This window comes from Mirounga angustirostris, unplaced genomic scaffold (assembly GCF_029215605.1).
Source record: "Mirounga angustirostris isolate CCGP_5_RB_7025 unplaced genomic scaffold, mMirAng1.0.hap1 SCAF_4, whole genome shotgun sequence".
In the NCBI taxonomy this organism is placed as follows: domain Eukaryota; kingdom Metazoa; phylum Chordata; class Mammalia; order Carnivora; family Phocidae; genus Mirounga; species Mirounga angustirostris.
The window spans coordinates 182,366,993-182,380,596 of record NW_026991712.1 but is presented as its reverse complement, the minus strand read 5'-3'; the positions used below and the strand labels follow the sequence as shown (position 1 = coordinate 182,380,596).

The window sequence follows — 13,604 nt, the reverse complement described above, 5'->3', positions numbered from 1 at the left end:
GCTGGAATATATTTCTTCAGCCAGTTCATTAAATTAATTTGTAAGCAGGGGCTCTGAAATTATATCCGATGAAAAATGGCCTCAAAATTTAAATGGTACAAACTCATCTTATTAGAGGCAAAACATTAAAAAACAAACACATCCCCCCCACCCCCCAGCATAGCTTTAATTTCTCTGGGTGGGGGAATGGGAGGCGTGTGATGGATGGTTCCTACCTTATTCATAAGCGAGGATAAAAGAGATGAATTTGCCGGGACTGCGTGGCCATTTGATTCATTGCTGGAACACACAAACCAAGGGGCTTTAGCTTGGATGTACGTGGGACTGAGCCCAAATACTCACCCTTCCCAGCCCATCCCTCGGGCCCCGGCCCCGCCTACGACATCTGCCTGGGCAGGACGACGACCCCCGCTAGGAGGGGTCGTCTCCTGGCCTCTGTGCGGTGTGCCTCCAGGAGTGCTGGCCCAGAGCCTCCTGCCATGGAGCAGAACTGGAAGGCCCCAGCCTCGCCTCACCTGGGCTCCTTCACAGTCAGGTCTAAACTGCGGTCCTGGGAGACCTCGTGGGGAACCGGGGTGCCAGTGTCCTCACCGGGCTCCTGCTTCACTGGGGTTGTGGGGAACCTGGCGGGGGCGGCCTGCTGCCCGCTTCCTACAGGGGAGGGGAGGGAAGATGGTGTTAGAGGGGCTGAGGGCTTCCTCTGGGCACAAACCGGAACCCCCTCACCGCCCAGCAGGGAGGGCAGTGGGCTGGGTGGGCTGGGGCCCTGGGGGAGCCCTGGCTGCTGGTCAGCGATTCTCCCCATTGACATGATCGCTTGTGACGCTTACCCCTGTGTGGCAATTCTTCAAGTGATAATTATTGCAAAATTATGTCAAAGTTGTCCTGGCTCAGGGCCTCCTGGAGGAGAAGGGCGGGAGGCTGGGGAGGGGGCTGGCACGGGGGTGGGGGCCCTTCATTTTCTCCACCGACTGTCACAGTCAATTTGTGGGGCTGCCGCTTAGGCTTTTATTAAAGACTCTGTTAATGCTGAGGGAAAGTGGCAGATCTAGACTGGGAGCTGCGCCCCCTCCGCAGGTCCCCGGCCCACTGTTGCCGGGGCGACGGCCCTGCCTTCCACTGAGCATGCCTAGGAGGGGCATCTGCTGTGTCAGGGCTATGGAAGCTGACAGCCAATCAGAGCGGTTCAAACTATGTGACCTCGCCCGTCAAGCTGTCCAGGGCAGGGATAGGAGGCCCACTCGGGCCGGGCTGGGCTGGACCGGGGCTAGGTGGGAGCTGGTGGGGTGCCGCCACTGGGGGAAAGGCCGGAGCTGGGCGGGCAGAGGACCGGGGAGGCCGAGCAGAGCAGGGGCAGAAGCAGCTGCTGACAGGAGTGTGTCCACCGAGCCCTTCTCCACAATCCCCAAGTGGCTGAAATACTGCTCTGCCCCAAGGCGCTGTGGCCGACAGAGGCCTGCTTCACAGGCAGCAAGTGGCATTTTATTAAAAAATAAAGGAAAATGGGCCCCCTCCCCTTCCTTGCCCTTTCTTTTGGGGGAAGGAGATTTTTCTAATGAAAAGGAAGAAGTTGCCAGTCTGGCCACGGAGCCCCACGTGGCCCTGAAACGGCTGGCCAGAGAGGCATAGCCCCTGGGGCAGTCCTGCTGTCCCTCCCACGCCTGGAATGGAAGGTGGGTCTTGCCACTTCCAGCTGACAGGAGTGTCCCACTGGGGACAGCCGAGTTTTTGGAACTCAGCGTCCACATGCCGGTAGCTCCCCAAGGTCACTTGCCCAAGGTCCCCCAGGATATGGGCAGGCCCTCCGGGAGGTCTGGGCAGATCCCTGGGCTAGGCCGCAGGGACCTTAGGGCTTGGCTGGTCTCGAGATGACCTCACAGAGGAGCAGGGCGCTCGGGCTCAGGAGTCGGACCACCGAGGTCCACCAGACTTGGCCCCCTCTTAGCTGTGTGCCGGGAGCAGACTATCCGCACTGGTCCTTCAGCTCCACAAGGCAGGACTCTGCCTCCCTGTGTGTCCCCAGCACCGGCCAGGTGCCCGGCCCTTAGCAAGCACAGCGGTTGTTGAATGAGTGGATGAAGTGACAGCTGACTTTTGTCACAGGGGACAGGCGAGAGGAGCCAGGTAAACAGAAAAGCCGAAGAGCTCCAGAGACACAGAAGACATTTAAAAAGAGTAGAAAACCTGAGAGAGGAGAACTGCGCCCCTTGGCGAGCCAGAGGGAGGGCGGAGGTGTAAGCAGGAGGCTCCAGCTGCGTTGTCCAACATGGCAGCAGCTGGCCAGGTGTGACTCGGTTAAAGTAATTCCAATAGAAATCCAGTTCCCTGGTCACATGGCCAATTTCAAGCGCTCAACAGGCACCTGTGACTAGCGGCTGCCATACTGGACAGCGCAGAACAGAACGTTTCCGTGGTCGCAGAAAGTTCTACCAGATGGCACTGATTGAGGGGGAGAGACTGGAAGGATGTCCTTGGCCTTGAGGGGCTGGCCAGGTGTGAATCCCAAGCATCCCTGAAGTCTGGCCACCCCACCGGAATCCTGTCCCCTCCAGGTGACACAGAGGGGGGCCCTAGGGAAACGCGGGGGCTCTGGGACTGCTCTCATCAGGGGCCGGACTTGGGATGAGGTCGGGTGAGAAGTCAGGGCAGCGGGTGAGGAGCAGTTGCCCCCAGGATGTGAAGGCTTAACCGCCTCCACTTCACAGATGAGGGACAAGGGCTGCCTGCAGAGGGTGGGCAGGCCAGAACGAGGGGCCCCCAAGAGCAAATAAACGGTAGGAGGAAGAGACCAGGCAAGATGGGGGGCTGGGCGGGCAGGGGCCGTGGGTGCAGAAGTAGGAAGGCGCTTTGCCAGCCTCCACCCCACTCCCCCTCTGCTCCGCAACCCGAGGCTGTGGGTTCCTGGGGCAGGGCCCGGCCTGCTCACCTGGGTCAAAGGTGGCAGAGGGCTTGAGGGCGGCGGCGGCCAGCCTGGCCATCATGGGTGAAATGAGGCCCTTGCTCGCCGAGATCCTTTCCATGATGGAGGTGGGGGGCACCGGGACGGAGGAGGCAGCCGCCGGGGCAGAGTCGCCGGCTCCCGAGGCAGCCAGAGCAGGCGTGTCAGCAGCTGCTGAGGCTGCCACCCCTGATGACATGGCACCCAGCAGGCCGGGGGCGCCCACGGGCAGGGAGGCGCCGCTCCGAGCTGGCAGGATGGGGAAGTAGGGGGCGGCGGTGGGCAGGCCTGAGTTGGAGAGGGCCAGTGCCAGCGGGATGGAAGCGGGCAGGCCCTGGGACAGCAGCCCCGAGATCTTGCTGTTGGGAGGCTTGGCGGCGCCGGGCACGGCCTCCGAGGTGGCGGCGGCGGCGGCGGCCAGGGAGGCGGAGGACTGCTGGCTGGTCGGGGAGGCGCTCAGGCTGGAGTTCTTGCTGCTCAAGGCCGAGAAGTCGACCAGGTCGTCGTTGCTTGACTCCTCGTGCTCTGTGTCCTTGGCGCCCAGCAGCGAGGCCGGCAGCCCCAGCACGCCCGAGGAGCGCACGTGCCTGCGCTCGTGCTTGCGCTTGTGGGAGGTCATCTGGCTGGTGGAGGTGAAGGTGAAGCCGCAGCCAGCGCGGATGCAGTGGAAGTGGTTGGTGGCCTTGCTGTACACGCAGCCCTCGTACCTGCACTCCTCGTACTTGTAGAACTTCTTAAAGCCGTCCTTGGCATACGCGTCATCCTTGATGTGGTAGCTCTTGTGCTTCTCGATGTCACACTTGTTCTTGAAGGTGAACGTGCAGCCAGGGCGCCTGGGCGGGACATCGGGAGCCTGTTGCAGGGCCCCGGGGGGCCCGGAGGCGGTCCTGCGCTGCCCCCGCCGCGGCCCCGGAGCGGGGTGGGAGGGTCAGGGAGCGGGGAGCCCAGGAGGAGTTTCTGGGCAGCCTCCCACCCCTGTACGGCCCACATCCCTATGTCCCTCCTTCCCCCCTCTCCCCGGCCAGGAAGCCTCCCCGGCTGGCGCCCCGCTTACCTGCAGTGGAAATGGGTGGTCTTCTGCCCGTAGAACTGGCAGTCAGCTGTGCCGCAGTCCTCGGTGGCTCGGAAGCGCTGGAAGCCATCGTTGATGAGCTGGGTGTTCTTCTTGTGGAAGTTCTCGTGGGTCATCACGTCTGATGTGCTGGTATACACCTTGTTACAGCCCACCTGCAGGCAGGACAGCCGTCAGGGCAACTGAGGCCAGGCACCCCAGGGCCCAGGTCAGAGCAGCCATGCTGCTGGCCAGTGACCTCCCTGCTCAGGGGGGGCTTCGGCCCCGTAAACATCACCCTGGACGGTGGAGAGCCTCTAACAACCCCTCTGGCCCTCCAGGCCTCGCCCGTGCTCAGGGCCGGGTTGTCTTCAGGGCCCCTGGACGCCTCCCGGCACAGGTGTTACAGTCTAGTCCCACAGGAGGTGAGTCTGGGGTCCTCATCAGTGGCTCTCCCTCCAAAGCCCCTGGCGGTGGGCAGGGCTGGACCTGGGGGGCCTGGCGGTCACCTTCAGCCCAGGGACTCACTTCGTGGACAGTTCCTGGCACAGGGCCCTCCCCACCCCACCCGGGCTGGGCCAAGGCAGGCAACGTGGCCATATTGAGTAAAAACCAGTGGAATCTGAGCACTCTTGAAGGCTGGGCCGTGCCAGTGTCTGCACCATCTCAGGGCCCGGAGAGCGAGCCCCCCTCTCCTCCTGGCCCAGGTTGTTCCACGGAGCCCATAACAACCCCCTGACAAATACCCGGGGGAGGCGCGCCGGCTGCTATTTGCAACCCCCAGTCGCTCCCCCTGGACCTGACACCTTGAAAAAGCCCAGACTCTGCGTGGCATTAAAACAGAGAATTAAACAAAAAGCTCCTCAGGAACCATTTGCAATGCGGCTCTTGGTGTTAAAGCCTGAAAAATGTCGGTCTGTATAAACAGCTCCCTGAATTGCACCCGCACCAAGTATGGCCATGGGGCCAGCCCCCCGGCCCGCCCGGCGCTGCCCCCCGCCCCCCCGCCGCGCTGGCCCCCGGGGCGGGCGGGGCACCTGCATGCAGTGGTAGTGGGTGCTCTTCCCGTTGAGGTGGCAGCCGTGGTAGTAGACGCTGCAGTCGTCCAGCGGGCTGAAGCGCATGAAGCCGTGCTGCAGGGAGTTGTCACGCTTCTTGTGCATGTTGTAGTGACGGATCACGTCCTGCTTGCTTGTGAACCTCTGCGGGACAGCGCCGCGTGGGTCGGGGCCGGCCCCCCTACCCCGCCCAGACCACTGGCCCCTTGGCTGTCCCGGGGAGTGATCCTGCCTGGGGTGGAAGCAGCCCGCGTGGCCTCCAGGCCAGCACAGGGGACCGGAGACGGAGCCATTCCAAAGGTTCCGGAGGCCCCCCCCCCCACGCCGACCCTGCCCTGGCCCCCCCCAGGCTCCCGGCAGTCATGCCCAGGAGCAGAGGAGCCGAAGCAGGCCCGGCCCTTCAGGCAGGGGCTCTGATGGGTGACGACTCCTGTTGCCCAGGACCACCGACGGGCTGTGCCAGCGCGAGCTCCCTGGTGAGCAAGAGGGACAACCCGCTCTGCACGTATCAGAGGTGGTTTTGACCATAAGTGACAATCTATCTGGGCCTCAGTGTGATCATCTGTTAGACGGGGCAGGAGACCTGACCTCATGAAGACACTGGGAAGTGTCCGATAAGGGACCTCTGCCTGCTGGCCTGGTCCCTGGGTCAGGGCAAGCCCCCAGTGAATGGGAGCTTCAATTATCACCCCGGGGATGCAGATGGCTCAGGATCCTATCAGACGCCTATCTGCGGCTGCTGGTTTTCTGGGATCTCTGCCTGCTTGAGTTGAGAGCCCCCAGCGCACTTGCGGGAAGCTCGTCTGCCGCTGGGCCGGCACGCAGGGGCAGGGCTGGTGCCCACCGGGCCCTACCTGGTAGTTGCACTCGGGGTCCAGGCAATGGTAGTGCTCTCGGTACTGGTAGGCGCAGTGGATGTGGCCACAGTGCTGACTGCCTGAGAACCTGCAAGGACGAGCGGGGGGCTCAGGCCTCTCAGGGCAGCAGTCCCAGCAAGGACGCTCCTCAGGCTCGCGGCCTGAGCAGCTGAGAAAAATGTGTGCCCATACCTCAGGGAAGCACTGCTGGGGCTCAAGGGGGCACAGGGCCCTGTGTGGGGGTGCAGGGGCAGCAGAGGTAGTCTGTAGGGGTGAAGTGGCAGAGGCCTAAGAAAGCTGGCGGAGGGATCGCGCCTGTTGGGAATCCCAGAGCCACTGAACTGCAGGCCTGTGCCCCCTGCGCTGGGAACGAGGGCCCAGGGAGGCGCACAGACCTGGCACCAAGGTGGGGAGGAAGAAGCCGGGGCAGGTCGAAAGTCAGAGCAGAGACACGGGAAGACGCCTGGGATGGGATGGGATGAGGCGGTGAGGGCAGGAGCCCCCCACGGTGGCCCGACTGCCTTTCCTGCAGGGGCCGCTGCTGGCCCCCCACCCAGGGCTAAGCCAGGTGCTGCAGCTACAGGCCGGGAGGGCCCAGCTGCTGAGAGGTGTTAAGGCCTCTCTCTGTCCCGGGCTCTCCTGACACTTGAAACAGCCCAGGGTCATGAATTTTTAAAGCACAGCATCTGTTCGGCTTCCTGCAGCAGGGAGTGTACTCTCCAGCCCACTCGGCAGCCAGGAGCCCCCGGCTGCCCGGCCACGGCCTGCCTCCCGGGAAACCCCGTGCCTTCTCTAGGCCCCGAGGCTGCCGCAGTGTGGCTCTCGGTCTCGGTGCCGGCTACCCTGGGGAGGCTGCTCTGGGGGAGAGCCCACAATGACAGCGGGAAGGAGACGGGCCTCAGACTGCAGGACAGAGACGGAGACGCCCTTACGAGGGGAGAACGATTTGCAAATACATATTTACGCTGAAGCTGCCAAAAGGGCCATCTGCTGAGGCCCTAATAATAATGATAATAATAATAATAGAACGGAGAGAAGCTGAAAAGGCAGAGAGGGTTGGGAAGAACCTAGAAGATCAGCAGAAAGACAGAGGCCGGGGCGCAGCCCCTGCTACGTGCTGCCCCATCGGGTGCTGGCAGCGAAGGGCCTGATTTGGGGGAATCTGTTAAGGCGAAGGTTCTTTACCTGCCCATCCCGCTGCCTTAGAAATGTACAGGAGTGGGTCTGGAGTCGGGCGCTGAGGATCAAGGCCTGGCCCGGGGAGCACACTGAGGCCAGGTCAGGGAGGACCATCGCCCACACCCCCTTCTCATCCCCACTGGTTCAGCTCTGGTCTGCGTCCCACCCACGGCTCCATGTAAGCGACGGTGGGGCTCTGGGCTCACCCGTGGCCTTCGGACACCCTGGCCCAGACCACATCAGGGGGCAGGGGCTCTGAGATGGGGTGCAGTCCCTTGGGGGAATTTGAGGGCAGGAGTGCACAAGGGTGGGGAAGCCACAGGCACCTTGGCACTGGCGGTCAGATGGACCTATGGTCCCACAGTCCCTAGGTGTTCCTGGCACCATCCCACCTTTTCTCCATGGCCGTCTCCTCCCCAGGGGCCTACCTGGCAATATATTTCTGGTAAATGTTTACATCTTCGGTGACAGCTGGTTTATCTGTGGGCAGTCCGTTCCTGGCGAGAGACACACAGGGCACAGCCGATGAGCGGACAGGGGGTAGCCTCATGCCCCAGGAGTGTCTAAGGGGCAGCTCCCTGCCCTGGGGCCCTGGCCCTTCCCTCTCTTGCTCTGTCATGTTCTGAGGCCCTCATGGTGGGACTGAAAAGCCCTTTTGGCAGAAACTTGGCTCAGGTTCAATTCGCCCAACTCCGGCAAAGGCAGGACCATCCCAAGCTGGCCGGCTGGAGGGCTCCACCTCAGTCGTGGGCCCAACCTGGAGTCCAGCTGTGTAGGAAGCCTTAGAAGCTGGGGCCTGGCCCCCGTTGTACACCATGAGTCAGGAGGATGCTGGGAAGACCCCAGGGGAAGGGGCGAGAGCAGTGCCAACCAAGTGTGGTTAGCTGGTCAGAACCAACCCCCACGCCAGGCCAGTGGGCAACTCCCTAGATCAGCTCCCAGGTTGTGGGCTCTGCCTCAAGGGTGTGGGAGGGTGTCTCCCAGTCCCATACAATTGATCCACAGAGGATTTTACCATTGCCCGGGGGTTAGCAATGAGTGGGCTCACCCCCACCCCAGACTCCTGCCTTCTCTTGCTGCCTTCCCCAGAGCCCAGGCTTTGAGCCTGGGAGCCATGACCACCAGTTTGGAGCCCAGAACCCCTAACCCGGACTGGGGCTTCCCCAGCCAACCCCAAGGCTGCATCTGAGGTGGAGAAAGCCTGTCACTGGGAAATGGGGGTCACAGTAGGCCCCGGTGTGCTTGTTAGCAGACGAGCACACGTGAGAGCAAGTGTGCACATCGCAAGATGTCCGGCCCAGGAACCGGGCATGAGCGATTATGTGTGTGTGTGTGCAAGCACGTGTATGAGAACCTGAGTGTGTATTAACCTGTGTGCGTGGCAGATATGCCTAAGGGATGAGTGGATGTGTGCAGAAGCATGGGCTTCAGAGGCAGAGAAGTGGGCCTCCTGGCTACTCGAGTCCCGAGCTCAGGATGGGGCGTGACTTACTTGACAGTGGAGACGGTCCCCGTGGTGATGGAGTCTGTTTTGGAGAAGGTCGACTTCAGGTACTCGGGAGTGTTGAAGGGCAGGGAGGCAGGTGGCTCAGGCCCTGGCCCAGGGGCGCTGGGAGCACTGGGCACGCTGGGGAGGGGCGCAGGAGCCAGGCTGGGGGTGGGCGGGACCTTGGCAGGGCCCGGCTTCTGGATGGCGCGGACGTCATACTTGGAGGGGCGCCCCACCTTGCCCGTCTTGAAGGCAATGGCCCCGCCCATGTCGGGGCTGCCTTCCCCGGGCTTGAAGAGATGGAGGTATTTGACATTCTCCAGGTCGTACTTGGATGGCTTCTTGTAGGTGCTACCGTTCTGGGGCCGCAAGTTCTCGCCTGTCTTCAGTTTCTGGATGAAGAAGTCGTACTTGGAGGCGCGGGCCACTAGGCCCTGCATGGGGACACTGCTGTGTGAGGGCAGGGGCAGGATGGTGGCCTTGGTCTCCAGGTGAGCTGTGCTGCTGGGCAGCCTCAGGCCAGGCAGGGGCCCCGCCACCTCCTTGCCCGCCCGCTCCTCGGCCTTGGTGCTGTGGGCTGGCCAGGAGAGCTGCTCGCCGGCCTTGAGCTTGCGGATGTACTCCTCGTATTTGGAGAAGCGTGCCCGCTTGCTGAGGGCATCCTCGGAGGTGGGCAGCATGGAAGAGGTGGCCACCTCCGGGATGGAGCCCGCGTGCAGCTTCTCGAAGCTGATCTTCCTGGCCAGCTCGTCCCTCGTGTTCTGGTCATCATAGCCAAACATGCCGAGGAACTCGGTCATGGTAGAAGCCGCGTAGTCCCGGAGCGAGGAGGCCTCTCCTGTGGTGCGGGGAGAGCCCAGTCACCTCTGGGAAAGAGCAGGGTGGCCAAGGGATGGGGGGCACCCCCTCCCCACGAGCCCCCACCCACAGAAGGAGGAGGCTGGCGTGGGGAGGGGGCGGAGCACGACATGATCTATGGACATTTGGCTCACTTGTTAGGTTTTACGACTCTTAAATTAATTTGTTTTAAAAAAAAGTAATTAATACCGGGGTAAAATAAAACGAGTTCATCAATGCCAGGAAAATCAATTTCCTAAATGTTCTGGCCGATGGCTTTTCAGTACATTAAACAAAGTTTCATAAATGTCTCCTCTCTCTCGCCTTGGCCTAATATGAAAGAGAAGTCACTTTACTGGAAGTAAGGCCAGATCCCAACCTGGCTCCTCAGGGTGGGGTGACATGGGGGCTGGGGACAGGTAAGGATGTGGGGCAGCGGCCGTGCCATCAGGAGGGACCCCAGGAGGTGAGGGAGCCCTTGGGGACAGGGTTGGGGTGGGACTGGGTAAGCCCACCTGGGGGACTCTCCCAGACCCCCCAAGTGGACACACAGCCCCTCATCCCTGGGAGGTGGAGGGCTTGCCCCAAGCCTCCCCAGGAGCTGGCCTCTTGGCTTCCCACCAGCCCCCCAGTGGCTGAGGGTCCCAGACAACAGGGCGGAGGGGGCAGGTGCCCTGCGGATGTGTTTACTCAGACTCACTCAGGGCTCTTTGCAGTGAAGATTTATGACGTGGGGAGTCCTACGAACCTCCCCTGTCAATCCTCATGCTTGCGTGTGAGGGTGGTCCCCCCGAGGAGAGTCTGGGCCTGAGAGGTTGGGCCTGCCAGCCCTGGCAGCGGACAGACTACGGCCCATCTGTGGGCCCCGCCTGTGCCCACTGTGGGGGCAACTTCTCCACAGGGACATGAGCAAACACCCGTGTGCATGCGTGCACACACGCCCACCCCCAGCTACCTGCCCAGCTCCACAAAGACACACACACGTGGACACAAACCACCCTAAATCCTACGCGCCATCTCCCCAGGATGAGTCTCCTGATGGTGGGGGCAAGCTGACCCTAGGCTGCCTGGGCTTTTCCTGTGGAGACCTGCCTCCCTGCACACGCCACCTTCCACCACAGCAGACGTGTGACTTCCAGCTCACCCAAACCTGCTCGTTCCTGTGCAGAAACTCGCTAAACACCTACTATGTGCTGTGCCCTGAATCAGGGGCGGGTGCACATAGGAGGGTGAGACCCTCATGGGCCTCAGGGACACACACGTTCCCTGCATTCTCGTCTGAGCCCGCAAAGCCGGGCATACTCGGAGCAACGGGATGCCCGGCTGGAAGTTCTAACAGCACAGCAGGGGAAGGCGCGGCTGAGGAAGGGGAGGCCCAGGACCCCAGCAGGGCGGCCGATGGGGGTCACCTCCCAACCCACATCCCCACCTACCAGGTCTGTGTGAGGACAGTCACAGGTAGCACCTGGCCCCCAAGGTGGGCAGAGTGACTCCAGGAGCCAACAGACGGCTCTGGGGCAGGGTGGCCGGTGGGCCACTGTCCTGACCTCAAGCTACGTGGGGTGGGGGGGGCCCAGCCTGGGAGGAGTGGGCTCTGGCTGCTAGATTCAGTGGTTCAGGGACCAGGGAAAGGGGCTAAAAATAGCAGGAGGCAGCTGAGCCCTCACTATATATGGCAGAGAGACAGAAGGCTTTGAAGGGCAGGCAGCTTAGCGGAGGGAGGGGGCCCGGCAGGGGTCTGGGGCAGCCCAGAGGCCTGCATTCCTGAGTCCCCAGGCCCAGAGAAGGTGGCCCGAGCCCGGTGGGCGGATAGGGCTCCAACTGGTTCTCTCTGGTGGCCCGGGCTGAGCAGGCTGCCCCGGGTGTCAGACTGCAGTCCCATGGGGCCTCCAACCCGAGGAGGAGCGATGCCTGGGTCATGAGGCCACTGGCAGTTCCAGGCCTACCTCTACGGTCCCAGCTCCCCACTTGGGCTGAGAGAATCAGGAGCCAGGGCAGAGCTGGGCCTGGGAGGGGCTGGGGCCCCGATGGGACAGCGGCCCTTGTCCCTGTCCCTCCCTCTCCTCTGGCTCAGCACAATCACCTTGTGTCTGGGAACGGCAAGGGCTTTTCCTATCAGAGGAAACTGAAGGTCACACTTTTCCTCATTGATCTTGCAATGTTTGTTAATTACTCTGTCACTGATGTGGCGAAGGATAATTAAACAGCTCTGTTTATATCTTATATGCATAATTATGTAGCTGCGCAGGGCTCCCCGCGCAGGGAGGAGATGCGCCCCTCGCTGCAGGGGGAAGGGGATCGGGGAGCAGGCAGGGGAGGCTCGGGGCACCACGCACAGGCCTGAGAAGGAGGCTGGGAGCGGGAGAAAAAAACCCCAGACCTGGGGTTCCATCCTAGCGGTGGTGACCCCCTTCCACCCGAAACTGCAGGCCCTCCCTCCCTGGAGGGGAAGGAGCTTGGGGCTGCTCTGAGTTGTAAGGACAAAGAGAGCCCAAAAGGTGGGCCTTAGCCATCTCGTGCACAGGAAAGAGGTGAGCCAGAGGAGCGCGTCCCGGGCAGGTGGGTATGATGGGACATGCAGGCTGGGCCGGGTGGGGCCATCCTGTGGCCCTGGGCCTCACCCCTGAGAGGTCCTGCCTGGGATAGCCAGTGTCCCTGGTGAGGGTAAGGCTTTCGGGAGAGGGCAGGGGAGGGTGGGAGAGCAGGCCTATCCTGGAGCTGAGCAGCCCTGCCCCTGCAGGCTCCTCTGTGCAGGTGTGGAGAGACAGTCCAACAGTCTGTCCTCTGTCCTGCGTCCCTGCAGCCATCAGACACCACTGTGCCCACGGCCGCCCCCCACCCGGCTCACCCTGGGAAGCTTCTCTCCCCCCCCGAGCAAGTCTCCCGTTCTGGCCACTACCTTGGCCCTAGGCCCCCATGTCAGGAGAACTGGCGGGGCAGAATGAGGTACCGGTAAGGGGAGCACACAGGGGGAAGGCGGCAGGCTCCGCGGACCCCCTACTCCCCCCCGACGGGATCATGCCATCCTTCCATCCATCCATCCGTCTGGGGCTCAGACACCTACCTGAAGCCTGCTTGGCACCGGGGCCGCTGTTGTCCTTGGAGGCTGCCCCATCAGGCTCCTTCTCGCCTGCAACACCACTGCCATCCTTGGGGGGCTCTTCACCGTGGTCCTCCTCATCGCTGCAGCCCTGGGGCTGCACCATGTAGACGCCCTCGGGGGGCAGCTCCAGGCCCTCGCGGCCGATCCGTCCCAGGCCCAGCGCGGGCGCGGGCTCCTCGCTGTACTCGCCGTTGACCCACTTCTCGATCACCGCCCGCCTCTTGTCTTCCTCGCTGCGGGCGCCCCGGGCCACACCGGCCTCTCGGTCCCGCGGCCGCAGTGGGCTGCCCTCGGCCTGGGGGCCCGCCTCCGCCCCCTTCTCCACCACCACCTGGCGGCTCAGCTTGGCACAGATGGCATTGAGCTTCAGGCCGCCTTTGCGCTTGGCCGCCATCGCGGGCTTGCCTGCGGGCGGGTCGGTGCACCGGGTGCCTTCAGCTGTGGGGCGGACGGAGAGGTCAGGGGCGGGCGCATGCTGGACTCGGTCCCCCCGCCCTTGGCAGCCCCCAGGCCCCATGTCTTCCCAATCCTCCGCCTTCCCCACACTGCCCTGAGCCTGGCTGGCGGGGCCTTGGGCCCTTCACCGGACCCGGAGCTCCAGGGGCCCAGCTCACCCGGCGCTCCGTCCCCAGAGCTGGGCACCGGGGCGGGCCTGTACTAGGTGGTTCAAGGAGGGCTTGTTTGTAAATGAACATCCTAATGGGTGATCTTCAAACACCAGGGGCAGGCTTCTCCTCAGCACCTGGTTTCTGGAAGCATTTCCTACACTTGCTTGGCTCTCAATTCCTCTTCTGACAGGCAGGCCACACATGACCCCAGATTGAGGAGGCGGTGTGTCCTCTGACACGCAAGGATACCGAGGCACGCACGCCGGCTGAGGGGCTGGGCACTGGGTAACACTGGTAAGTGACAGCATCTTGGGAGCATCTGCCACCCCGCCCCCCTCCATGGCCTGCCGCACAGGGAGGAGACTGCCGAGAGCCAGGGAGCAGCCCGCACCAACCTCCTGCCTTCCTGTCCCAGCCACAAGGGGCTGGCACCCTTCCCCACCTGAGCATCTCTTCTCTGGCAGCTCCTCTACCAGACCTGGTC

General features: G+C 62.7%; 1 protein-coding gene across 3 annotated transcripts in view; it reads right to left on the bottom strand.

Annotated features, from left to right (window-relative positions):
- The window catches only part of CASZ1 (castor zinc finger 1), a 145,981-nt gene that overhangs the window by 14,034 nt on the left and 118,343 nt on the right, over positions 1 to 13,604 (bottom strand). For all 3 annotated transcript variants that reach the window (XM_064589940.1, XM_064589941.1, XM_045898719.2), the window contains 9 exons: positions 12,474 to 12,950; positions 8,576 to 9,410; positions 7,512 to 7,580; positions 5,902 to 5,992; positions 5,027 to 5,191; positions 3,993 to 4,165; positions 2,927 to 3,771; positions 516 to 651; positions 216 to 279 (listed from right to left, as the gene is read on the bottom strand). In XM_064589940.1, the coding sequence (XP_064446010.1) occupies positions 216 to 279; positions 516 to 651; positions 2,927 to 3,771; positions 3,993 to 4,165; positions 5,027 to 5,191; positions 5,902 to 5,992; positions 7,512 to 7,580; positions 8,576 to 9,410; positions 12,474 to 12,950 (2,855 nt within the window). The remainder of the gene's footprint in view (positions 1 to 215; positions 280 to 515; positions 652 to 2,926; positions 3,772 to 3,992; positions 4,166 to 5,026; positions 5,192 to 5,901; positions 5,993 to 7,511; positions 7,581 to 8,575; positions 9,411 to 12,473; positions 12,951 to 13,604) is intronic.